The following is a 27,324-nucleotide window of genomic DNA, read 5'->3' as shown; positions in this document are numbered from 1 at the left end:
GTAGGTATCTGGAATGTTCATATTTATATAAACTCCTACAGAAAAGGAATTAGGTCAGATTCAGCAGGTGGTTCAGCATTTCCTTCTAAATTTTTTATTAAGTTTTAACCAAAGAGCATTTTGGATTATTTTTAGGATCTGGATGGCTCACTGTGGGGCTATTTGTTGAATAAATATTTGAGTGAGTGAACAAATGAATGGGACTATAGAACTGATATAAGAACAGTAAAGTAGAAACGAAGAAAATTAGAACCAAATTAGCGTCCCTGAGTCAAGGTGTTACCAGAAAAGGTGCACGGTCAGGGGAAGGTCCCCACAGATCGGCTGCTGAAAGCCTGGCCGGAGGCTACAGTTTATGTGACATCTGCTTTCTGCCAAATCCCTGTCTGGTGGCAGGGTGCCGATACAATGGCTGTTTCTATCCATTTCTCTGTAACAAGCTCAGAATCTAGGGAGGCCTCATGTGTGGGGCCTGAGCAACCTCCTCCCCTGGTAAGACTTCTGATAGACTTCCTGGTCAGGCGGGTGTGACACACAAGGGTTCCCTCTCTGCCAGATGTTGTAAAACTGGCTGCTTTGAGTAGGTCTCTGGCGGGCGGGCAGATCTGCCACCAGTGGTATTGTAGATGGGCTTCTATGCAATACTTCTTGCTGGTGCAATACGATTTTAGCTGCTGTGGAACCGAGGCTGCTTGCCCGGAGCTGGCACTTAATCCTGGCTAGGTGCCTTGTGAGGTGGGGTGAGCACTACTGATTTATATTCCTGCAGGTTCTCGTGAACTCAGGGGACGTAAGCAGTTATGGTTGAGTCTTACCTTAAAGGGGCATCCAGAACATTCTTGAGGTAGTGCATTAGGTTGCTACGGCTGCTGGAACAAAGTGCTACAATTGCTGTGATTTAAACCATGGAAGGAAGTTTGTCTCAGTTCTGGAGGCTGGATGTCTAAGATCAAGATGTCAGCAAGGTTGCCTTCTTCGGAGGCCTCTCTCCTTGGCTTGTACACGCCTGTCTCCCCGCTGCGTGCTCACAGCCTCTTCCCTCTGTACTCTTTCTGTAAGGACACCAGATATACTGGATTAGGGCCCACGCTGGTGACTCACTTTAACTTGATGGCCTTTGTAAAGACCCAATTCCCAGTAAGGTCCTGTTCGGAGGTACTGGGGGTTTGGACTTCAGCATATGAAGTTTGGGGGGGCACATTTCAGCCCCTAACAAATATCAGCACAGTATGGGGGTCACATGTGAATTGTTAAAGGGCTACTTGCCAATCACGATTTCAGCTGCTGGGCAGGTTAGTGGCCCAGACGCTTTCATCCTTTCACACATTTACAGGCCTTTTTTCCGACAGATGCAGGAGCAGATTCACTGTTATTACCATGGGTTTGGCCTGGTCAGTGAGCCTAGTGCTGGCTAACTTCCAGGAGGAAAGTTTAGAGATCAGTTTAAACAGAGTGATTTTGTCACTAGAATTACATATAAATTGTCTTTTTTCCCTGAAGCTTTACCTTGTAGCTGGATTTTTGTTTTTACTTGTTTTCAAGTTTATTTCAGTTGTTGAAAAATGTACCTGAAAACTTTTTAAATTTTTTTGGTTCTAGATTTAAAAGGAATTGTATTTGTCATCCAGAGTCAAAGTAATTCTTTTCATGCAGAGAGAGCAGAACAGTTAAAACAAAGCATCTTAAAGCAAGCTGCAAATCTTACACAGGTATGTGGCGCTGGCTTGCGATGTCTGCAGATTATTTATTTATTGATACATTTATGCTTTCCAAAGTACTTGGTCTATAGAGAATCAGTGTTATTTAGATGAGAAACACTCTTCTGACTTATTCTACTTATTTAGTATTGACTACTGTTTAAAATGTTCTAGTTCATTCCTAATGCTCAAAGTATCATATTCTAAATTATTATATATATTTTTTAATTTAAGAGAATTATACAATTGTGTAGGACTATTGAGGTTTTTGGCATAAAGTATGATAAAAAGAAATGGAAGAAATGGTTTTCTGGTTTTGTTATTTATTTTTAAACTTTCCTTTTCCATATTAATGACTAGCATCAATTTATAAATTTTTTTAGCTTTTTAAAATTGAAGTATAACTGACATACAATATTATGTTAAGAAATAACGTTTTAAAAGGAGGGCTTAAAATAACCAAGATAATTAATGTTCAAAATTTTGGTAACAAGTTCTAAGGCAATTTTCATGTTGAAATAACATTTCCATTAACCTTAGTGCTGTGTTTCCTCTAAGAGTCTCTTAATCTGTTTTTTAATTGGATGTTATTAATTGCACTTTTGATTTGATTTATAATGTAATATTCAAGAAGGATTATGGGGAGGAAGATCGACACATACAGGTATGTTTTAATAATGTTTAAAACAGGTGTGAACTGAGTCTCAAGCTACTTTGAACGATGCTGGAGGTTTGGAGCAGAGGAAGGTCCCCCTTCCTGCACTGCCATGTAAATGCTTTCTTCATTAGCCAAGCCAAAAAAACCCCCCAAAATCCTCCAGGCCTGCTACACTACACTGCTGTGGCCTTCAAGACAGAAGCGCTTGTCTGTAGAGAAATACCATCTCTTGGTTCCCTCAGCAAGAGCTCTGACAGGAGATGTGTGTGTTTGATGGATTGCTTTCTTTCTGTTGATGGGTGCTGGGAAATAAAGGGTTGGAAGTATCAATGGAAAAATTAGCAGCCTTAACAGTATTCAAGGCTAAGGCACTGTTGAGAGTAAGGTTTACTGTGCTTCATCTTTAAATGCATTACAGATAAAATCCATCCCACCTCCCTGCATCCCTGCGAGGACTGGCCCTGCTTCTCCCACGTGGAGCGTCAGCTTCCCAAGGGAGAGGAGAGAATTGTGTGCTGTGGACAGTATAGGCGGATCGCTTGTTTTGATAATTGGAATAGGAGCAGCTTGATGAGTTAAAAGTTCCTCTTTGTCTGGAAACCCAACTTTTGGAGATTTTCTTCTACTCAGCCTTTCCTGATTTCATCAGGTGGGCAGACAGGCAGCAACCTTGTCTGGTTGGGCCTCTTCCATTGGCTGAGGTAGAGGCTCTGGCGGAGCGGCCACATGGAGGCTGTTGCAGGAAGGAGGGGGGATCAGCAGCCCAAACACCTCTCGGTCGGGTCCAGGCGGGCGTTAATGCGATTCAGCCCACTTGGGCCCTGGCGGTCCCCCTTCTGTGTGATCAGTGATGACATCCTGGCAGTCAGGCGTCAGTTAACTCATAAGGAATTAAGGGCATGTGTGTCTCTGCTCTCAGACATGCCTTTCATCGTTTAAAGGTAGATCCATGTGTTTCAGGTTATGTATCTTCTCCATTTAATCCATACTACTGGTCCTTGACAGATAATGTGGATAAATACATCCTTTGCTGACTGAGGCCAGTTGATCGAGTCTACACCCGTACTTCTACCTTTACTCACTCTTTTATTTTTGGACTTTTTTTTCCCACAAATTATGCTCCTTTCAGGAGCAGCAGCTTCTGCGGCACCCTGGGGAGGACAGGGCTCCCAGGACTGGGCTTACAGGGGGGACAAGACCTTTGGATACCTTCTGCTGAGAAGCAATTTAAATTATAAGATATTCCTTCTTCTTTTCTTCTCCTTAGGAAGAACAAGGCTTGGGAGGGTGCTGCTTAGGGCTGGTTATATCCAGCTTCCTCAGGAGGCCCTGGGGCTCTGCAGAAGATGGGGTCCGGGTGCAAGAGCACTGGATGCTTAAAACTGGCTTTAGGCTCAGGGCGGAAGGTTACAGGTTCTCATCTAAGCTGCACTTGGCCATTGTGGTTAGGAATGGAGAGTGTATGTTGGCTGGAGCTTCTCCTCCGTGTCTCTCAGGAGTTGAGGCAAGATGGCAGGCAGCTGAGAGGGTATGGATCCGGCAGAGCAGTGGGGCCCTCCAGGGCTTGGCGCCTTTTGCCAAGATGGTTGCACCAGAGCTTGCTAAGTAAAGTCTCTGCTCTGGATCCCAGCTTCATTTCTCACCACTTCTCCCTTTGCACTTTATTTTCTAGTAATGTCAAACTTCTTATGGTTCCTGGGATCGCCTTGCTCTGCCGTGCCTGTGGCTTTGCACATGTTGACCCTCCCTTCCTTGACAAGTTCCTGTAGTCCTAGGAAGCCTTTCTTGACCCCCTTCCTCTTCGGTTCCACTTCTCTGTTTTACACAAACTTTTATTGTATACTTCTCACTTTGTATTGATATTATTGGTTATATCCCTGCCTGTCTCTTATGAATTTTGAGAGCAGAGAATGTGTCTTAGTTTCTGATTCCTCAGAACCAAGCACAGTACTTTGTGTGTACTGAGCCCAAGTCCTCCATAAATGGTAACTGAGCCAGATCCCTGAAATCCATTATCTCATTTTCCCTTACTTACTCTCTTCTATGGCAATAGAAGCTTCTGTGTATTTCTCTTACAGTATGTTCACCTTTTACACCACACATACCCCTTTATGAAATGACAAGTTCTCTGAAGGCAGAGTCTCGGGCTTGTTCTGCTTTTGATTCCTCCCTAGAGGGTATTCAACATATGGCAGTTGAATTGAATCCAGATGAAATTGAGAAAATGAACATTTAAGTAAATATTTTGTCTATTTAAAACATTTATTATTAATTCTTAAATTGATAATGGTCAACTGCCTTCATATTAAATATAGCAGCCATTTTTACTTTGCCCAGTGACATCACAGAGTTTAGACAGACAGTAGAGTACAGTATTATGAGTTGGTGTTGAGAAAATGTGATGAAGTCTGAGGTGGGGCCGTCACGGCTGGAGGCTGGACGTTCGTTTCAGGCTCCGGAGAGGGGTTTGGCCAGACGGTTGTGGGTCTGCAAGTCAGGACTTGGCGGTGGCTGACAGCTTGAAGGTGCTACTCCAGGGGAGCAGGGGAACCCTGGGAAACCAGTGTTTGGGGGCTGGGCAGAGCAGGAGCAGCCCTCTTGGCAGACAGCAGTGTGTGGAGACACAGAGAGAAGGCGCCGCTGTGGCTGTTATGCTTATTCTTATTTTTACTTTTACTTGTGGTAAAACCACGTAACATGGTTTGCCGTCTTAACCACTTGTAAGTATAAGTGCTGCAAAGTGCATTCATGTTGTGCAACCAATTTCCTGAACTCTGTATCTTCCCAGCTGCAACTGCATAACCACTGAACACTTACTCCAGCTTCCCCTTCCTCAGCCTCTGGCAGCCGCCGGGCGCTGCTCTGTGCCTCTGGGGGTCTGACTACTCCAGGGGCCTCATGGACGTGGAATCATACGGTGTAAGTCTTTCTTGTGAGTGACTAAGATTTCACTTAGCGTAATGTCTTCCGGGTTCATCCACGGTGTGTGCAGCACATGCCAGGAGCTCCGTCCTTTTAAGGCCTGAGTGGTGGTGGTGCTATTGCTGTTCTGGCCGACTGTCCTCTGCGTCTGTGATGGGAGCCTTGGTCTACCAGGAGGATGTTTTCATCTCTAGGTGCTACCGTTTGGGCTGCCCATTTGGCATCCCGCTGGGTATTCTGCAGTGCCCTTTGTCCACTAGGGCATCTCTCCTGCCCCCAGAATCCAGAGGGAGGTGAGATTTTGTATCCCCCATGGCACCTATTGTAATGTCTCATACACACATTAGAAACTATTTTCAGACGCATTTTTCTCAGCATTTAAAACTTAGAAAAGTTACATTTCTCTGAGAATTTTAACTTCTCTAGCACTTTATTCTATGCTTTTATTTTCAGTATGCTTAATGCTTAATTTTTACTGTCTTGTACATTTGCCGTTTGCAGTTTAGACAGCATGTTTAGTAGGTGCCTTAGATTGCCGCTAGATGGCAGTATTGGTTTTACATTTAAAGACACATAATTAAGCATTATCATTAAGCAAATTTCTCTCTCCCAGCACTTGGTTTTTGTGATGATAAATGGAATCTACACCAAAGTAGTAAGGAAACTTCCCTTTAATGATAAGATAGGCTATTTTTCTTATTCTGAAATCCTTTCTTAGGATGGATTTCTTAGGAAGCCAGCCATGAGTACTGAAGTTGTGACAGTGGAACTCAACACTTGGATCTAATTTGCTCACAAGACCCAGAGTGTACTGTTAGGATTCAGATAGTCTCGTATTTGGATTAACAAGTCTGCTGCTAGTTGAAATGTCCCGAAAGGTTTCAGGATTTTGCAACTGTACTTGATGACTGGCTCATTTTTTTCTTTCTATACAGTTTTTATGCTACATACGTGAACATATCCTTAAGAAAGCATAGACAGCTCAGTTATCAGCCATGGAAGCCGAGAAAGGGTGCCCCCGGCACTGAGGCAGGGAACTTGGCTTGGCAGGTGTGTGCTGGGCCCGCATATACCTCGGGCCTGAACCGTGACATTGTCAGGTTGTAATTTCGGTTTTCTCCAAGGATTTACTTCCCATGAGCATTCACCAAAGTTGCTTAGGGAGGAAGAGCAGTAAGTTTTATTGTTTGAATATTTATCTGATAGCCCAAAATATCTATTCCTCCCACACTACCAGATGTCTAGAACTGCTGTTTATTTTTTCATTACTCCTGTCAAGTTTCAGTTGCCTATGAAATCTGCCAAAAAATTAAGGTGCAGAAATGTAATGGCTTCTGTGATTATGCATCTGCTTCTGACTGTTCTCTTTGCTGTGGCAAGTCATTCCCATGCCTGTTTTGCCTCAAGGCACTAAAATGCGGTCTTATTAAAAATGCAAACATTTTTCATCTTCTTAATGCAAATATAAAAACAGGAGCCTAAACTAATTTTTTATCTGGAATTTAGTACATACTTGGAGTTGTCACTAGAGTGGTGGAACTATTTCCCTTGTTATCTAAAATAACTGGGTCACTGTAAGTTGTCATTGCTGTCTCTAGTTTTGAAGCTTATAATGGTTTTGAAGTTTATAGTTATGTTTCTTCTAAGAAGAGGGTCTGCTTGGTAAAGAGCAGACTTTACCAAATGCTCTTCTGTGTGCAGAGAGCCATTCCAGGTTGCTGTGGAGCACAGGGTTAGAAAAAGGAATTAGAAATGATATTCTTTGAACTATTTGTAAGTATATAAGGTAGATAGTAACTCTATCATAATAGAAATGACTGTATTATTCAGTAGAAATTAGATATCCAAATAAGCATATTAAAATATTTTCAAATGTCAATTGGATGGCTATAGTTATGTTAACTACTTTTCAAAATGTGAAAGGACATCTTTAGACAATACATGGGGTCCTTATGAAAGACAATGTGTATTTGAAGCCTTTGAAGAATCAGAGCAATATGTAAACAGCATGAGTCAATATAGTGTTACTTGGGCATGTGAAGCCGAAGAGGACGAGGGAAGAAGACTTCTGTCCCATCAGGCAGGGGAGACAGACAAGAGTAGCCGGAGGGATGCTGGTTGAGAACAGGGAACCCGAGCGGGAAGGTGAAGACACGGATGGTCGCGAAGGTCTGCTGCTGGCGTGCCGGGTGAGAGCTGGAGTTTGCGGAGGTGCAGTTGGTGGGGTGAGTCGGGCGTATGTTAGTGATGGAATAGTCATCTTTTTCAACAGGAATGGATGGGAAGAAAAGTTGGTGATGTGGGGAGATACGGTTGATGGATATGGGGCTCCTAAGTGCAAACCTGTGAGATACAAGAATATAGATTTTGATGAAGTCCTATTTGTTTTCTTCTTTCTCCCCTGCATGACAGATGGAAGAGGAAGTTATAAAGATTGAGTATTTAAAAAGGTGCATGAAAAGCCAGGTGGAGGTGAAGCTAATGGAAAAACTGGTGAGAGTTGGTGCGATGATCTGTGGATTAATCGGGCACTTCAGTGTATTTCGGTTAAATGTGTCTAGCATCTGTGTGTCAATTACGATTTGACTTCTGTTTTTTGAACTTAAAGATCTTGAGTGGATGTTTGTGTGGAAATTCTTTTGTTTCTTTGTTACATGAAGTGGGAGCAAACAGCTCAGTTTCTGGTGGAGACGCTATTGGAGTATCTCGTGGTTGTGTTGGTGATGGACAGGCTGTCATCTGAGATCTTTTTTTCCTCTTTTGGAACCTGGGATCCAGTAACCAAGGAGATCCTAGACTGAGATAATTTGACTCTAGCTTCAGGGGGTAGTAAGGATTAACACTTGCCTAATGTATGGAAATCATTGTTTTCCAAAGGAATTTCAAAATAAGATTACATTGGAAACAATATAGAAGAGAAAGAAAACAACCTGTTTTTTTTTTTTTTTTTCGGTAGGTTCTAGTAAAACAAGCAGTCAGGCACCACTGTAAAGACTCTATAAAGGGTGAACTTCAACCTTCGCACAGGGCAACGTTCATACCTAGTTGGGGAATCGCTTAGAATGGGGTGCAGGGAATTAAGACACCATGGGAGTGAGGAGCACTGGGAAAGAGGGGAGGACAGACTTTAGGGTGAAGGCAGGACTGCAGGTAAACGATGGCTCCATTTTTAAGGCAACCTGCACATGCAGAAGAGAAAATTCAGAAGTGCGATATGCTTATAGGGTTTTTATTTTGGGGTTGCAGTTGGAACGATGCCTTTTTAAATGACATTTTGTGGCAGATATGGGATATTTTCTGCCTTGGCCAAAGGAGCCAGACTGGTTGCTTAGAATCCTTCCCCCTCACCCCACCCCACCCCCAGCTAGACAGCTTTAGAAGAGAACGGACACTTCTAATTATATTACCTTCTTTTGTGGTATGAACTTTACTTCAAACCTGGCAGAATCTCAGCCTTACAAATAAATGATTCTTTTGCTTGTTCACAGGAATTTTGGAAATCACTGTTTTCTTGAGTTAGTCAGGACTTGGCTCATTAGTTAAAAAAAAACCCACAAAAACCCTGCATTTCCATAAAATAAGTGAGGAACCCATGAGCAAAGTCTTTCATAGACTAGTGTGAAGAAGCCTGAGAAAGATGACCTGTATTTCCTATTTTTAGAGATTTTTTTATTGCAAGAAGATGGTGTGAGGCTTTTCATTAAAAGGTGAGCTCTGAGAGTCTGTCACTGTCTATCACCAAACTTTTCTTTTTAGGTGAAAGCAACTGGATACTTACCAGAAGTTAGTTTTCTTTTTTTAGTACTTGATAGGTGATAAGTAATCACATTCAATTATTTATTAAACTGGGAACTTTATTATATTGCTGTTGAATAAGAATTTATTCATCCATTCATTTAATAGATCTTTACTGAATATTTAGTTAGTGCAAGAACCTGGGCAAGGTTCCCCAGGACAAAATAGAACTTTAAGACGGACCCCACTTGTTCAGGGGGTTGCTCAGCAATCCTGAGTTCTTCACACCGTGCCGAAGGCCACGTGGTGAACATTTGTCTCATTTGGCCGCTCAACCTTGAGCCTCTGCCCTGTGGGGAAGAGCCCCGCCCTACATGAGTCCAGGGGGAGCTGGGCTTGGCCCACTACAAAAGCCAGAGGCCAGATGCTGGGTCTGCCCAGGCTCAGGGGAGGGCGGCCTGGGACCACGCGTGGCCAGATGTTGCCACTCAGGGTTTTGAGCCTGGAAGTCAAGGGCCCAAAGAAGCCAGACACTTTGGAACTTGACTTCCCTGGAGGTGACATCGCTGCCCAGTGTGTAGAGGTGACACTGGGCCACGTTAAGGGCTGGCGCAGTGCAAGTGCTCCTTGGAGACAGCGCTGCTGGGGGCCCTTCCCGGGAGGCTCATCCTAGACAGCGAAGCCCTGCATGTCGAAGCGACCTCGGCTTGGCACCGTGAGGACACAGGCAGAGAGGCAGCAGCCCTGCCTGGCAATGTCAGCAGGGCTTCGTTAGGGCATTTGAACCGAACCCGGAAGAAGCAGTACCAGTTTGCTGCACCCCCCACTGGATCCGCGCTGGGGACTTGCTCTGATGGAGGCAGGCAGTCGTGGGTCTCGCTGGGCAGCGGTGAGCAGGTCAAGGGAAGGAAGGTTGCTCCTCTGTGAGCTCAAATGATGAATTTACGTTTGGGAGGGCAGAGCTGGAGGGACCAGAGACATCGAATACCTGGGGCCTGGGTCTGGAGGAGAGACAGGGAGTTGTGAACTACAGTAGTGATCACCACTGACTGGTTGAGGGTGCACCATCAGTTACCTTATTTAGGGCTCTTAGTGCACTGTGCTAGGCTGTTGTCAAGCTTCAGCTTATAGAACTCTACGAAGGAGGTTGTTACTGCCCCCATTCTGCAGAGAGAAAGCTGTGGTTTGGAGCATAACTAGCCCAAACTCGCGTTGCTAACAGTTATGCAGTCATGCCTGCGTCCAGCCCTGACTGGTTCCAAGGCCTCTTTTCTCTGCTCCGCCACCTGCTGATGTGCAGAGCGGTCTCTGCTCCCCGGGGCAGCTCCCATGCTGGTAGTCAGCAGTGTCCTATTCACTGTACCCCATTACCTGGGATACCATTTATCCCTGACATCATTATGTTCCAGATCGATTTGCCTTTTGCCTGTCTTCTTCATGAGAATGTGAGGTCCAAGAGGGCAGAGATGTGGCCCTAGCTTTTCACAACTGTGTACTATGTTCCTAGAATAGTGCCTGGCACATAGTACCTGCTCAGCAAATACTGTAAAATCAATAATAATATTAATAACATCACATACATAGCACTGTCCAGTGCCTGGCATATACTAACTCACTTGATGCCCAGAACTATTGTTATCCTCATATTAGAGATGAGTCATAACAGTCACAGAGAGGTTAAGGAACTTGCTTAAGGCTGCACAGCTCAGCAGAGACAGAGTGAGGATTCTGATGTAAGTACCTTGGCTCTAGAAATCAGGCCTGTAAATGTGAAGCTTTACTGCCTTTCATGACTGAATGAATGATTAGCTAAAACAGATTTATATGAGCTATAAAAGTGTACTTAGTAATGTATTTCAAAGTCAATAGTTTATAAAAATAAATTTTATAAATAATGAGGTAATATTTTTCTCTTGTTAGGAAAAAATAGTTAATACTTAAGACCGGTACCTGGAAAAATCTTTTTTTTTTTTTAAATATAGGCCCAGATTCCTGGAAGATATGTTATCATAGCATCACATGCAATCTGGTCCATAAATGAATACTGGCTTTTAAAGGCTAGTAAATCTGTCTGATTTGTATTCCAAACAGTATATTATACGTCTCTAATATTATTCTTGTAAGAAAAACCTACTTCTTATGTTAGAATTTATAATAATAAACAGATGTTAATTATCATAATTTATTTGTTGGTCTAAAAGTTCAGTCTCATGCCAAAGAACTGTATAATAGAATTTGGAAATACAGCTGAACTGGAATCAGTCTTAAAACAGGATTCAGTCTTTTAGAACCTTTGCCCAATACAAATGTGTTGGCCTTTGCTTTGTATTTTAATACTAGGTCTGAATAAGAGATTGAATTAGACCATAAACTCATGTACTTCTAGCCGTATATTTTAAATTAAGGTGTGGACAGGTTAAATATTGGGAAACAGTCTATTGACAAGGGAAAAGGTCAGCAACATGGAGTTAAATGAGTTGAATTCTTCCCAGACAGGGAGAAAGACTAAAGTGATTCAAGCCAAATTTGCCTGATAATTAGTTAGTTATGACATTTAAAATATTAATGTTTTAATCCATGTTCAAATGTTGACTTATTCCTTCATGCTATTAATATTTCTAGAGATGAATTTTCAATGATTTTCCTTCATACCAAGAATAATGGGCTTTCTCCATTCTCAAAGCATTTCTAGAATGCTCAGCTCCGGGATCAAATCACTTCCCAAATAAAGATGGTGGATATGTGTAAAAGCCAGGAATTGAACAGAGCGTTGGTGTTGAATTTGGTTGTTCTCCGTAATTATTAGCGGCTTTAAATGGGAATATGTGCCTTGATAAGAAAATGTTCACAGAAGGGTAGTCGGTTCAGTGGAGCCAAGTAAGAAGTCTGAATTACTGTGACCCACTGTTTTATTGTCCTTCCCCCTCTGTCCTTTGCTCACATTTGGTCATTTGTATTTTGAGCTCCCTTATGCTTGCCTCTGTTACGGCATCACCTCATTATTGACAGGATTTCGCCTTACGTTTTAGGTTGGAATAGTTGCATGGTTTGGTGAATAGGTGCCATTTAGACTGATAACAGGTCTGCATAAATGAGTGCCTTTATACTAGAATTTTATTCCAAATGGCTCTGCTGATATAACATTTTCTTACTTTCTCTTGATTTTTCACTTGAAAACTTTCTCAGTTATCTGTCCAATTACATATTTAACAATTTGCTTTGTGCCTACAAAGTGCTGCAAGCTGGTGATACGCACCTTTAAGGAGGTCTAAATCTTGTGTTCAAACAGATGAAAAGAACATATATTCTTAAAATTCTAAATAGTAAGAACTGAGATAGGATTATTTTATGGTAAGTCTTATTGTAAACTTTTAAATTATCTTATATTAGGAGTACTAATGCATATGAGTATATGTGTATCTGTGTGTGTGTGTGTGTTCACATACAGGATATATATATGTATGGATACATATATATATACAAAACAAGAAGAAAGCTCTTGGGCCCTATTGATGGTTTTATTTATAATTAAAGTGACTTTGGCTTAATCAAGAGTTAAGACCAGGTTTCTGAGTGTCAGGAAATACAAAATACAAAACCTCCTTTGTATTTTTGTGACAAAGGTATTCACCTTTGGGGACAGTTACAACACAGCACGCTGCTTTTTGAAATGTGTCTATTTGGGGATATTAGGGATACAGAAAACTTGATGGCCGTTTTGTTCACCAACTGAAACACATATGAAATCCTAGCATATGATTTAGTAAAGACAAAGTAAGGGAGAGAGAAATGGTTATAATCCAGAGTTTATTTCAGTCTAGAGCCCCACTCCTCCTTTGTGCTGACTAAGCCTTTGCCTGCTGCCCTTGCATGACAGAAGTTCTTGGAAACCCATCTGCAGCTGCGCCAGGGACGTACACTCACAGCCTTTCTGGGGACAGTGCCCGTCCAACCTAATACCTTCACATCACATATATTTTCTATAATCTAGGAAGGATAATAGAGAAAAAATTTTGAGGCACGTTTTTTCTTTCCCTCAAGAAAGTTTTTTGACTCAACTGTTTTAACTATATTAAAGGATTTTTAAAGCATATACGTAACAGTTTTGTCATCTTGACACTGATGTTTTCACTTTTCTGGTTCCTTTCCATTCTCTGTTAACATATAAATTTGTTTTACATAGTAGGAATCATGTCTGTTTTCCTTTTAGCATAAAGGCTTTTCCATTGTTAAAAGGTTTTATTATAATTTGAGTGCTACCTGATAGCTCATTTGCTACTTATTTTCTCATAATACTTTTTGAAGCATTTGCTATGTTTCTTTTCTAGCTAGTCATATTAGTATGCTCCCCTATTATTTGAAAGTTTTAGGCAGATCGTGTTACTAGTTTTTTTCACACATGATTTTTGTTCTTATATGCTTCCTCATGAATATGTATCTATATATTCATTTTTGAATGACTTGCAATTCTTATATATTGCAATTTTTAAAAAGACATTGAAAATTGCAGCAATAGTTCAAATATTTAGGCATTTATTCTTAAAGTTTTATCTGTAGTAATTTACCAGAAAACAGTATAAAACAGAATGTACTCAAGTTTCTTGGTGGGGAGCTGTTAAAACATATAAGATGTCTGACTTTTGGTTTTTAATAACTAAAAATATTCTGAATAGTGCTTTACTTCAAAGCTAACATTCATAGCCTTAAAAATATTAATCTCTTTTATGCATGCTTACTTAATCAGAGCTGTGTCTTATTCCTAAATCTTAGTTCCTTGTATGTTTATGAATTTGGAAATCCTGTCATTATGCTATTGCCTAAGTACTTAAGGACTGTAATTCTAGTATTTAGACCCAGAACTCTTCATTACCATGGTGTTTTAGCATTTTTTAGGGCACTTAAATTTTTTTTGTGGTAAATTGGATATTACATCGTCTTGTTTAGCTAAGGTGTTTTATTTTCTATATGCTACCTGTGTTGTGTATCAGTAAAAATTGTTTTTATGCCTCTTGAGTTATCCTGCATATTTCTCCTGGGCACTTCCCTTCCAGTCATCTTTGCAAATCTGCAAATTTCAGGTCAGCTTCAGGTATCCCTGCAGACCCTTCTCGGAGGTCAGCAGCACTGCCTGGTGCTAGGGCACCGGACAGGCTGTGTGCATTCAGCCCAAATCCTCCATTTTTAATAGCTCCTGACGAGAAGAAAAAGAGTAATAGGAAGAGTAAAACGTCAGATTTCTAAACATACCTGCATTTTAAAACTGAGTCCTTTTTTTTAATTGGAGTGATTGTTGTGTTTTCTTTTCTTTCTCTTCCTTTGTTCCTATTTCTTCAGGAACTGCCCAGAGTCCTCCTTCTTCATCAGCTGTCTGAGCAGGAAGGTGCATGGACCGTACTCCCACTATTGCCGCAGTAGGTTTAACTCAAAATGTGCAAATTAATGACATTTCCATTAGCACTTGTATTCTCCCTCATTTTCTCATTAAAAGGGAATGTTTTTCCTCAGAGGTAGTAAGTAAATTTAAACTCTACTTTCTATGACTACTACATTAACCAAATTTCTTGATAGTTGATTCTTAGTAATGAACGACTTTTATTTTCAAGTGTTTTTTTCTTAAAAGATAAAATGTTGATATATTTCGTATTTATATTTGAAAATAATCTGTCTTCTAAACTTGTTACGGACAGAATTAACTTTAATAAAAACTCTGGCTGTTTTACAGACCACTAGTATCTGAGTTTTCTATAAGCTGAAACTATCTGCTGAAGAAAAATTTAGGGGAAACTAGATTTCTTGTCATTTTCTATGTCCATCCATTTCTTGATGATCAGTTTTAAACCTTATTATAAACCCTCTGTGGAGAGGTGATTACTATAACCTGTTTCTTTCTGTCAGCTTTTCTGTAACTTATGGCAGAAATGCATCATGGATTTTCTTCTGTGAAGAAGAGACGAGAATTCGAATTCCAGAACTCTTAGAAACACTCCGGAGATACGTCCCATCAAAGGTGAATACTATTTCAATACTAGTTTTTATCTTTTGAGTAAAATTCTTAAAAGAAGGTTTAATTTTAATGAGATTTCTCAATTTAATAAAAACAATGTAAAATTAAAAAGAGTGAAAGAATAGTTGAATATCTGAAGGCAATGTTAAATAATCCTCTTTGAAGTCTCTAGCTTTCAGAGGGAGGAAACCTATAATGAGCTGTTTTTAAATGATGAAATCTATGTTAGCAATTTCAGAGAGTTGAAAACACTGTAACTCAGAATTAAGAAATAAGTTTAGATTGGGTATTTCTCTTTATCAACAATGACCACATATTATTTTAAATAGGAAGCATCTTTTGCGTACTGACTGTGTATCAAGCGTTATAACAGCAGGGCCTAGGGCAAACAGGGGGGATCCTGACCACGCGGATGGTGTGGAATAGCAGTGAGAGGATGGGCCGTTAAAGAGGCAATTACTGTTAAAAGTGAGACATTTAATAATGAGGGAACCCTTGGGTGCTGTAGGACGCACACAGCAGGGCACCAGACTGAATCTGGGGGGATCCCGACAGAAGTTCCCTTTGCTCTGAGTCCTTAGGATGAGTAGGAGTTGACAGGAGAGTGTTCTAAGAAGACGGAATGCTCCTTGAGAAGGTCTGGCAGTGAGAAGAGGTGCACCTTGCTCAGAAGGTCACCGCTACTTTCATGATTTTATATTTTACTTTTGCACATGATGTAGCAATCAGATCATGTTTACCTCTAAAAGCCTAGCACTTAGCAGAGTTTTGAACACATAGTAGGTGGTCAGTAAATAAATGTGACAACTGAGTCACCCCCCAATCAGCTTTCCTGCTGGGCTGTGTTCAGTGTCTCAGGAGGTGCCTCGGAGACACATGCGAGGAGTAACTCAGGCTACTGAGCTCTCGTGGAGAAGCCCAGGCTACACCCTGATCACGTCCTGAACGTCAGATACATCCTGGATGTTACGGAATTCTTTAATCTTGGAACAAGAAGAACGGGGGCCTTTCTGTACCAATGGACGGCAGCCCTACCCATAGTCTGAAGCCCACTCCAGAACTGAATCAGGCTGAATGAGGATGTGGGGAAGGAGAGGTGGCCCCCGGGTGCCTGCGTGGTTGTTGATGTAGACACAGGAAGCTGGGCATCAGTGACCACTGGGGTGATCTCTCAGACACTGGCAAGCTGGCTTGTTACCGCAACAAAGCCATTAGTTTTGATGTTCTTTATATGCTGCAGGGATCCTATAATTTTTCATCATGCTTTTGCTTTCTGGGAAGATTCATATGTAATTGAATGAGAAGGTTGTTAGGCTAAAAAAATAATACCTTCAAAGGAGAAAAGAATTATGAATGTGTCTCACCCCATCTTTTCAGATGATGCTAGCCAGCGTCTACTGCTTTTTGCCATGTATTCTGTAAAACATTGGTTAGGCTTTTATGTTTCCTTTTGACTTGAGAAAAACTCCCAGATCTTTTTAGGCCGTAGGAGTTTTAATCTCTTCCCAGTGTTCGTTTCACCTGGAGATTATTTTTCCATTATCTATAGCTCTAAATTCATACAGAAGATGGTGACTCACTGTGCTTTTTAATGAAAACTGGAATGATAAATTTAAAAGTTCAAAGCAAGTTCATGAAAAGCAAGTACTGAACGGAGGTAAAATGAGATGTTTCTCCTCTCTTTTCCGAACTCTGCCATGTAAAAAAAAAACATGTAGGCTGCTTTCTTTCTTTCAAAGCTCGCATTAGGGATGAAAGGTTATACAGTGTTCAAGTTAGCTCAAACCAGGGTGTTTTTTTCCCCACCACTTGAAATTTTAGGGCAAAAATATAAAGCAAACCTGGCTTTGATATTTAACACAAATAAACTATAGTAAAATAATAATTATGTAGTGTGTTAGTATCATTTCTTTGATTCTGACATTTTTCCTCTTTAATATCTTTCTGTCATTCTTACTAATGCAAACTTATGCTGTTATACAGTACTTTAAATGGAAAAACTTAATCTTTATTAAAGTAATTAATCTTTGTTAAATTGCTAGTCTAGGTGATTTCTATAAATTTCCATATCTTGCTGAAGTCTTTTTCTTCCCTATCGTATGCTTTTAATATAGGTGTGCATTTGCTGAAATGTCTTGACTTTTAAATTTTGAATAGAGGTGAAATATGGCTGCTGGTAAAGAACAATTCTGTGATATTAATAGAACATTGTCTAAGTTACTGTTTTATAGTTTATCTTGATTATAATTATTTTTATTATGAAGCTATTAAGGAAATCATTAAGAAAGATGAGAGAGTGCCTCTTACCATAGATTCCATATTAATATCTCCTTTAAGGTTGTTTATGGTATAACCTTCCACTAAAATACTGAAAAACAATCTCAAATACTAGATAATAGCTGAACACAGCCATTAGGAATAAAAACATGTTCTGTAGAAAATTATGTTTGGAGCAGGAGATGGTAACAGTGAAAGATTAGTGAGAAAGGTGCTATAGTGTTTATTTTTCCTTAAACAAACAATATTGACATGTTAGGTTAACTGTGATGATACTCAGATTGGCTAATGTTTACTAGTTTGATTAAGTCCTATGTTATTGGGTTTTTTTAAAGATGTCAAATTTTGTATCTCAGTCCAAAGCTATTGCCTTATAATTATTTCTTCTGCTCGGTGATGACTCAGTTTATCCATAGATAAAGTATCAAGAAGCAAATCATGAGTCGGCTTTGTGAGCCTAAGCAGGCAGTTCTCCTGACGACTTTCACACACGTTCAGGTCCAACCTGCTGCTGAACTGACCAAAGCCAAGACTTTGTGGGTATTTGGGATGCAACCGCAAGCAGAAGAGGGCCCTTAAGAGACAGTACCCCTCTTGCTCTTATTTTCTGATAAGGAATAGGGATTGAAGTGGTGACGGTTGGGTAAGAGAGAAAAGATACAAAACTTTCAGAAGTTAGGGTACTTGATTTAAATTACATGCTTAACAGGGTAGTTGCCTGTTAAAGCTCTCCTGGGCTCGCTCCATTCATTTCTCAAAAAACTAGTGAGTACCTATTACATGTTAGGTATTCTGGGGAAATATAGCAGGGAGCAAATGGACAGCTTTCCTGCCTACAAGGAGGGGACACTCTTGTTTCTTGCCTGCAAGATGGACAATAGGCAAAGTTGAAAGTGATGTGTCAGGTGATGAGAAGTGCTGTGGGAAAAAATAGAGCAAAATTGGAGGGACAGGGGACCATTGGGGGTGGGCTTACTATTCTCTCAGGGGTGCCCAGGCCATACCCCACTCAAAGGTTACATCTGAGCAGACCAGGAACCGAGGGCGTGAACCACGAGCCCCCACTCCTTTACCAAACTGCCTAATCTGATAATTCTTCCACTTACCTGTCTAATGGGAACCTCATATTCAACATGTTCAAAACTGAACTCTTAATGCCCCTTTAAAATCTCTTCCATTTTCCATTTTCCTCATCTCAGAAATGGTATGACCATCTACCCAGTTGCCCAAAAACCTGACACTCATGATTGGATTCCTGTTTTATCCTCAACCCCATGTTGGCATATCCACTTGAGTCTACCTCCAAAATAAACCTCTCGTCCATCTTCTCTCCCCATTTAATAGCACCACTCTGGTCCAGGCTGCCATCCTCTCTTGCCGTGACCATTGCTGGAGTGCCCTCGCTGATCTCCTGTTCTCTATTCTTGCCATCCTAATAATTTAGCCTCTTTGTGATTTGGATCATATCACTCCCCTGCTCAAACACTTCCAGTGGCTTCCTGTTCCACCTAAGATAGTTTCACTAGATAGTGCATTTCAGGTTGGCAGTAATTGTCTTCTGTTACCATAAAGATATTATTCCACTGTCTTCACATTCTATTATTTCTGTAGCAAAGTCAACTGTATGTCTGTTTCTGCTTCGTTGAAATAAATGTGTACCTCCCTCCCTGCCAAGCTACTTTTAAGATTTTCTCTATATCTGGTTTTTCAATGAACATATACCTTTGTGTGGTTTTCTTTGTCTTTGTCTTTGTCTTGACTGGAATTTATAGGACTTCTGGAATCCCCGGCGTGGAGACTTCTGTTAGTTCTAGAAGATTCTAAGCCTGCCTTTCTTCAAAGAGTGCTGCCGTTCATTCTCTCCCTCCTCCTATCCTGGGTTTCCAATTTCATGTATTTGAGACTTTTTCGCCGGGTCCACTATTGCTCTTCTGCTTTTTTTCTTTATTTTCCTCCTTTTCTTTTTTATACATCCATCAGAATATTTTTTACTGACTTACCTTGCAGGTCACTAATATTCTCTTGTGTCTAACATCCTCTTGAATTCTTAACTTCGGTTATTGTGTTACTCGGTTTTAGCATTTCTGTTTGACTCTTATTTATATATTCCAGTTCTTTGGTAAAGTTCTTCATCTTTTCATCTATTTCCTTAAATATATGAGTCATAGTTATTTGTTTTGTTCTTTTTAAAAATTTGATCTACAAAAAATATGATTTAACTGTGCATCTCTAGTTCTCATTTTTCTTTGTTTTTGATCTGGCCTTGTTTCTTGGTATGCCTGGCACTTTTCCAGTAAATATCAGATATTTTGTGTGAAAAGTTGAAGGGGCTGTGGGTGATACTCCTGCCAAGAGGAGGGTTTACAGTTCCGGGCTGTAGGCCTTGTTTGGGTGGCTCTGTTCACAGCCACCCTCTTCCCTCTCCCCTGGCAGATCTTACACTTCAGCCTCTGGTTCCCGGCACCACTGCTGAAGTCTGAGGTCAGGTTTGTAGCCTCTCCACTTCTGCTTTCCACTTGTTCTTGGATTTTCCCCTGGTTTTTGTACAGGCTCAGGAGTTAAAGCGAAATTACCTGCAAAATTTTGAGCTCACTTTCCTGGCATCCTCTTAAATTTCTGCCTTCTTGGAGTCTCCAGCTCCAACCTCTGTGTCAGTCCGATGAGGGTGCGGAAGTCCCCAACCACTGCTTTGTCCTGTGCTATTCTGGGCTCTGGGGACCAGCAAATTCCTTGAGGGTACAAGGAGGTGAATATGGGTTCCCATGGATGGGCTTCCCTTCTTTCAAGGACACCAGCCCTCACATCCTTTCTGTCTCTGTTGTTTTCTGATGTCCTCTATCATTTTTCTTAAGTATTTTTCTCTAGTTTTTATACTTGTTCTTAGTGGGGGAGTAGGTATAATCTATGTTGCTTTCCACTGGCATCTGAAACCCACTCTGATCTGTCTCCTACCTCTCTTTCATGTTTCCCCACACCCAGTGGCTGCTTGCCCCATTCAGGGTGCCAGGCCTTTCCCACCTCAGGGACTCTGTATTAACTGCTGTGACTGCTCCTGTACATAGCGAGCTGCTTGAATATTATTTACTCTCAATATAATCGTTACCTCACTAGAGCTTTCTCTCTCTTTCCAGGATGGCCCCCCAACATCCTGTTTTATTTTTTGTCATAGTACATTGCAATCACTATCTGCACTTATTTTATTCACTTGCTTTTTTTCTGTCTGTCCACTGTTGTATAAGCTATCCCCTACTGGTTTGGAATAAATGTTAAATGTTAACTGATAGCAATTAATAATAAATGTTAATTGAATGAATGAATGAATAAGGTAGGCACAGATTTGAAAGGAACTTTCCAAATTATTACCTCATTGTAAAGGAACACTATTTTCTTTGCCTTAATAGTATTTTGATATGGAATATTCTATAAAACACACAACTTTTATTTATTTATGGTATAATGATTGCTAACATTTTGTTCATCTTGATGATATGACATTAAATTATTCTCTTACTAGACAGATTATGCTTGTTCATATTATCGCAAGTATTAATTATATTGTTGTTAAATTCTTTAAATATATATAATTTGTGTTAATTCTCTATCACCCAGACTATTTAATTAAAACTAATGATATGACTTTGTTTTTGGTCTTATGTGAAATGGCATTTTAGAGAAATGACATTTTATATCTTTGTTTAACAGGAATGGTTTTTAGGAAAAGCATTACATGATGAAGAATCTACAATAATTCACCATTATGCCTTTTCTGAAAATCCTACCATTTTTAAATATCCAGACTTTGCTGCTGGCTGGGCCCTTAGTATTCCACTTGTAAACAAGTAAGAATATATTAGACTTATTATTTTTTTGGTGTGTGGGCCGACTTTCATTTTGCTGAGTATTGTCACTGATGGATCTCAAATGGGTTTTCCAGCCAGAGGCAGTGTGTGGTGGAGTGGAAAGCCCTGGGGCAGGAGCCATGCCCCTGAGGGTTCTCGTGTCTGCTCTGTCACTTACTAGCCCCTCAGAGTAACCACTCAACCTTTCTGAACTTCATCTTACTCACCTGCAAAATGAGGTGACTAATAAATTGTGAGAATGATAATTGTGAGGGCGCATAGTGTCCTGAGGACTCAACACCCAGAAGTGTTATTCCTATTGTTAATGGACTTGGTTAGCTGTAGGTGTGGCTTTGATCCTAAGAAAATGAATCCGTAACATGCCTGGAGTTGAGTGCACATGACTAATCATGTACATGGTTGTACAGGCTTAAACATGAGCCAGGCAGGAGGGATGGCTCCCGGAAGGCGCTGTGGATATTCCTGCCTCATTGCTTGTGTGTATAATCACTATAATGCTTTTTTAGATGTGGAAAGTAAAGATAATTAAGTTGTAATTCAGGAGAAATAGGGTTATTGACAAACCCTCTCTTAATCTGAATACTTCAGATTTATTATTATGTGTTTTTGTTCTTTAGAGAATGGAAAGTTGATAAAACAATTGTGGCCTGTTTCTATTCTTTCTTACATTAAGTGTTCTGTTTCTAAGGTGTGGAGTCTTGAAAAACTTTATAGCTCAGTGTAGATATCCAAGGTAGTGGATAAGACACCTTGTCATCTGTGGCTGGCCACGACTTCCTGACCACTCCCTTCATGTTTTAAAATTGTTAAGCTGTCAAGTTCCTTACAGTATAACGCCCTCCTTCCCTATGCAGAATCCAAAAACATGACAACCACAAAACCCCGTGTTGTCTCGCCTGCTTTGCTGGCTGAGGTGGGTCCTCTTAGGTAGTTGTACTATGGAAAGTTCTTTTCGGGAACTAAATTGTACGGGGGAAGGAAACAATATGCAGGGGTCTGTTGGCCTGAGAGGTCATGACAGAGCGGTCATTTGGGGGCTAGCGGCTTCCTGGTGTAGCAGGGCCTGCAGCTCCTTGACTACTGATTTCTGTGTTAGGAATCTGAGGGCAGGTCTTAGAATCTCAGCCTAGAGTCTCTTTATTCAGATTTCCCAGTAATTTGGAGCCATCTATGTGCCTTCACAAATGCACTGTGTGCCTCACCTGGCTGGAGTGGATGCTTTTGTCTCCAAGTAAAGCCCTTGACCCAAGCGCCCCCCTGGAGGATCTCCGCATCTCCCCTGTTCCCTTCTGGAAGGGCTGGGGTGGGAGGGGAGGGGAGACGAGGCAGAGAGTCGTCGTCGCCTTCTCACCCCTCCCGGCCTGCCTGGCCCTGCTGTCTCTCGGGGCAAAGGGCTGTGCTTTCTGTAGGCGCGGGCATGTTCCCCCTCAGCAGCCCAGGGTCTTACTTATTTTCAAGTTAATCAAGCTTCAATTCACTGCGGCCTGATGAGCAGGCACCCCCAGGACACCCCTCTCCGCTGTGTCGGTCAGCCTTGTGCCGGGGGCCCTTTCTTCACCTGCCTGTTTGGCCTGCACTCATCGAAGCTGCAGCGGCCCTTCCCGGGCTGGGGTGCTATCCTTGTCCCTGTGAGTCCCTTCCCACCCTGGGGGCAGCAGGCTGCTTCCTCCGCTTCGTGCTCACTCTCTGCTCTGCTTCGCAGCATGGCGTTGCTGGGGCTGACTTCTCGGCGTGGCTGCCGTCTCTCCGACTTGCAGGCATAAGCTTTTCATGACATAGGTCTGTTTTCCTCCCGTTCCCTGGAGAACCAGCTAAGCTGCTTGAGAGGGACAGGGACAGGGACAGCCTGTCTGTGACGTGCCCCGAGCAGACGGTGTCTCCTTCCCTGGGGAACAGGAGACCAGTGCCCTGCAGGGACCCTCCACAGCACGCCTGCAGCTGGGACTCTCCTCTGAGGCCAGTACAACCCCCTTTCTTCATCCCTTCCCCGGACCAGAGACCCAGGAGGCCTTTCTCCCTGCAGGCAGGTCTAGAGGGTTTGCTTTCTCCCTCCTCCCCCCAGTTTCCCCAACTAGCGAGGACCTTCTCGGAGGCCCTTGATGCTGAAGGCAGTTGGTGAGGCACAAGTAACTGTTAATTCTTGCTTTGTTTTTTACTTATTTTTTACTCTTGGTGGATGGAAATGATCTGCCGTGAACGTATCTTGGACCTTCCTTGTAAGGAACAGCTTAGGCTAACTTGCTGCTTGGCCTGCCGGCACTAAAGCATAACCCAGTATACAGAACCTCTTGGGTCTATGAACTCTGCCCTCTGGCCTCACTGCTCATAAGGTGTAGGGGCGACCAGAGTCCTGGCAGGTCCTACTGACTCTGGTTTACGTTCATCTCATGACCAGCACCTGCCAGGGGCCTTGTGAACGGGGGCTGCAGGGTCAGCACTAGCCCAGATAGCAGTCTCGGGAGACTTTATGTTATGAATGACCTGGCATTCTGTTAGAGGTGGTCCCACAGGCACATGATTTCTGTTTAAGTGTTTATGAGGTCACTGAAAACATCTTTGACACTTACTCCCTTTTTGGCCAAGGTTATTATTTCCTGCTGAGATCTGGGCAGGAACTAAGGGCCTTATGTCACTGTACGCGGTACACAGGAACTACACATAAGGGAACTGAGACCGAAAGACTACTATTTTGTACAAGTGCAGAAAATTCCAGCACTTCTTCCATAACTCTGACGTGACAGAGAACAAGTCTCCAGTTAACCTTCTGCAGTCAGTGTCATCTGCTTTCAGGACACTGAATAATTACCAGGAAACTGCAGAACATTTGTAGTTCATTAATATCCATGGTCTTCTCGCTGCCTCCCCTCCCTTTCCGCTGCCGGCAAGAACACAACAAAATAAAAACGTAGACTATACCAAAGTACCAAATTCAAAACTCTACTTGTCTTAGACCATATTTCCTTTTTCTCATGATGCAGACAAGTAATCAGACAAACAAAATGATGTAACCCATCTAGCAGAGCAATTATCTTGTGGCCAAGATATATGTTTAAGTGATTTTCTGATAGGATATATTATTTATTCTTCCAAGAAACTGATACTATATCTAGAGCTAAAGGAGGCATAAAGTTATCAATTAGCCTGTCCACTGCAAAATTGGCTTTTCCTGGTCGGTTTTTCCCAGTTCCGAAGCTAATGTGCTGCCTTTGTTTCCTCCCATTCGGCGGGATGAGGGCAACGCTGCAACTGGAAGGCGGGGTCTGTGTCGGCTGATGCAGGAGCAGCGACGGTTTGTGGCTGCTGCTTCCGTCTCTCCTGCTTGGACCATAGTGTCAATTCAGCCTAAATCTGGTTTCCTTTATGGTTTCAAGGTGGTCAGAGTGACGGGCAAGCAGTGCCTCTCGCTCTCCAGTCGAAGTTGTTCGGGTGAACTTCTGGCCAAGTACCAAGCCCTGGACCTTAGCACTTGCCAGGGAATTTCAGTGCTTTGTTTGGGATCTAACTGATTCTGACACGGGAGCCCTTTTCTTGGGCTTAATCAATCAGAATCAGAATCCTCTCAGGACGCATGAAGGGGAAGCTCTGCAGGACGTGCAGGCAGTCAGCAGTGAGTGCCCACACAGCCCTGTTGATGCCCTTTGTCTCCTTTCCTTGACCTAACCGCCCACTTGGTAGGCGGGGCAACAATGTGTAGGTACTTAGGTATTTCTCCTGCTGAGTCCCTTGAAGAACTGCTTACTTAAAGACATTTTGTAACACATACTTTCTTAGACTATTTCCCACCAAAAATATTGTTTGCACTAAGCAATCCCACAGCATGAGTTTTGAATGGACACTGCCCCACATTTCCTGGCGATCCATCTATGTGGTCTTCTAATGGCATCAATAAAAATACACATTTGCATGTTGGAAGGAGCTCTAATTCTCAGTAAGAGGATTTCTTCAAACAGGTGTTATTGTGGACACTGTTACTCTTTTTCTCTGTGGTTTTTCCACCAGCAAACCTTATCTAGATTTTCTTCAATATCCTGCTCTGTTGACTGGCTTGAAAGGACTCGAAAAGTCAGCTAGGAAGTGTTCCTGGGATGGAGTTGAAGGGGCCTTCCATCTTTTGCAAGTTTCCAGTCTGGCTGGTTGTGTCATCAGAACTGTGTTATTGGGATAGGACATAATGCCATCTAAAAATAAGGAAGCTGAATATCAAATGTCATATTTGCCAGGAACTGAATATTTAATGAGGAAATATTTTATTTGAGTAATTGGAATTTCTGGCCGTCACTGGTTTTTAGCATTGTTGGTTATTGAAGTTAGCCTTTGAGAAACCCTTGTTCTGTCCTGCTTGGGATGTAGAAAAATGAAACCTTGTTTCCACGTCTAGGAGTTGCCTTTTAAGTTAGGTGAGTGCCCTGTGCACTTTTAGAACTTGAACATGTTTTCAAGGTGACTGACTTAGGTTTGGGGTGTCCATGAGGCTGGCTTACAAACATGAAGTTCATGAAGCTGAGATGACCATCACTTGTTTATGGCAGACTCCATGGGCCGCTAGACATGGCCACTTCCAGATGTGAGTGGTATATATTTATATGTCCTCAAATCAGTCATGTTCCATCTTCAAGAAATTCTATCAGTAGTCTTTACTGTTTTCCTCTCGGAGGTTTCTCCCAAAGAAAAATTTACAAGAACTGAATGAGAAAGAAACTTAAAAAAGAAGAGAGTATGTGTAGAGTAACAATTCAAAAGTGTTTATTGTGTATTAAGATGGCGCATGTGGAGCACGGCCACCTGACAGTGGGTGTCACGTGCTACTGGATTCTGATCACAGCTTTGCATCTCTTGTCTGTGGCAATGAGCCCAGCTATGACTTTTTTCGGTTTTTGGAACCTGAATGCGGTGTGATTAGATTTTGAAGGCACTTGTGTCCAAATTCCAAAGTTATCCTAGTAGCGTTTGTTAATAAAAACGGTCTCCAGCTGAGCAGAATTGAAACTAGACAAGATTCCATGCCAGGGCAGATTTTTTTCTCTTAATGTAATGGGGATATATCTGAGATCAGAGTCTCTTTATTCTTACCCACCCCCGCTCACAAATCTGGGGGTAGATACTGAGCAAGGATGTAACAGAGATTACATGACGCTTCTTGTGGAGCTACGTGAATACCAACCATAAGACAAATGCTTTATAACTAATCAAAGTATAACTGGCACCCTCGTTCTTTATCTGCCCTCTAAAGTAAATTTTTAAAGAACTCATGTGGTTCATCCAGGCTAAAAACTCAGTAAAGATTTTTGAAACTTATTACTACTTCCCTTTTTAAAATATATATTGGAGGTTTGTGACTGAAACTGACAGTCCAGTCGCTAGTCCTGTAACAAAAGTAGAAGAACCATTTGATGTTTCAGTGGTCTTGGTAGGTATGTAATTCTACCTCCCTCAGCTAGGAATCAAAGAATGTATTGCCCTCATGCATTCAGGCTGCTCCCTGCATGCACATGTGGCCAGGCACGCAGGCGCTGCTGGCGATAAGAAGGTTAGCACAGAGAGACCTGTACACACAGACTGTAACACATGTGATCCAGCTAATGGGACTGTGCCTCCTACTCTGGGAGCAAAGGATGTTTCCACTTATTCTGATGGGTAAGTCTGGAGAAGTTTCACACAGAAGGCGCCCTTGAGTTTGGTCTTGAGGAAGAATATGCCAAATAAAGTTGGGCAGGGGCATCCTAGGTAGCCAAACCGCCGAAGAGAAGAGCGGGCAGGAGCGTGCTCCGGGCCCAGTGGGTGAGTGCTGAGAGCCTGGGTGGGCTGGACGGAGCCCTGACACCATCCAGCCCAGTGCACGCAGGGGCTCCGGCTTTACTCTGCATGGAAAGGAGCCACTGAAGTTATTTAAGAAAATGACTTGAAATGAAACTGTTCTTCTTTCCTGAAACCACACGCTCTCTCCCCTAAAAACTCCACCGAATGTAACTCCTTTGGGAGACTGGAAAACAGCAACTTGTGCTTCTCAGCCATTAAAGCTTTTTTCCTTTTTTTTCTTTTTCTTTCTCTTTGTCCTTTTTTAGTGTAAGGATTATTAGGAGTCAACAAACTTCATGGCTCTTGTTTTGATAAAGTATTTCGTTTGTTTTATTGTATTGTATTTAATTTTACATAATTTGCCAGATGTTGAAA

At 41.8% G+C, this 27,324-nt stretch overlaps 1 protein-coding gene across 3 annotated transcripts in view; it reads left to right on the top strand.

Moving 5' to 3' along the window:
* B3GLCT (beta 3-glucosyltransferase) overlaps window positions 1–27,324 on the top strand; it is an 86,305-nt gene that overhangs the window by 28,340 nt on the left and 30,641 nt on the right. For all 3 annotated transcript variants that reach the window (XR_005031161.2, XM_036917305.2, XM_057489835.1), the window contains 4 exons: window positions 1,600–1,709; window positions 14,347–14,423; window positions 14,908–15,019; window positions 20,996–21,132. Coding sequence is in view for 2 of the 3 variants with exons in the window: in XM_036917305.2 (XP_036773200.2) it covers window positions 1,600–1,709; window positions 14,347–14,423; window positions 14,908–15,019; window positions 20,996–21,132 (436 nt within the window). In the remaining variant the exon portion in view is untranslated. The remainder of the gene's footprint in view (window positions 1–1,599; window positions 1,710–14,346; window positions 14,424–14,907; window positions 15,020–20,995; window positions 21,133–27,324) is intronic.

The sequence above is a fragment of the Manis pentadactyla genome, chromosome 2 (assembly GCF_030020395.1).
Source record: "Manis pentadactyla isolate mManPen7 chromosome 2, mManPen7.hap1, whole genome shotgun sequence".
NCBI classification, from domain to species: Eukaryota; Metazoa; Chordata; class Mammalia; order Pholidota; family Manidae; genus Manis; species Manis pentadactyla.
Note: the sequence above shows the minus strand (reverse complement) of the source record. Positions and strands in the feature narration are given on the sequence as shown.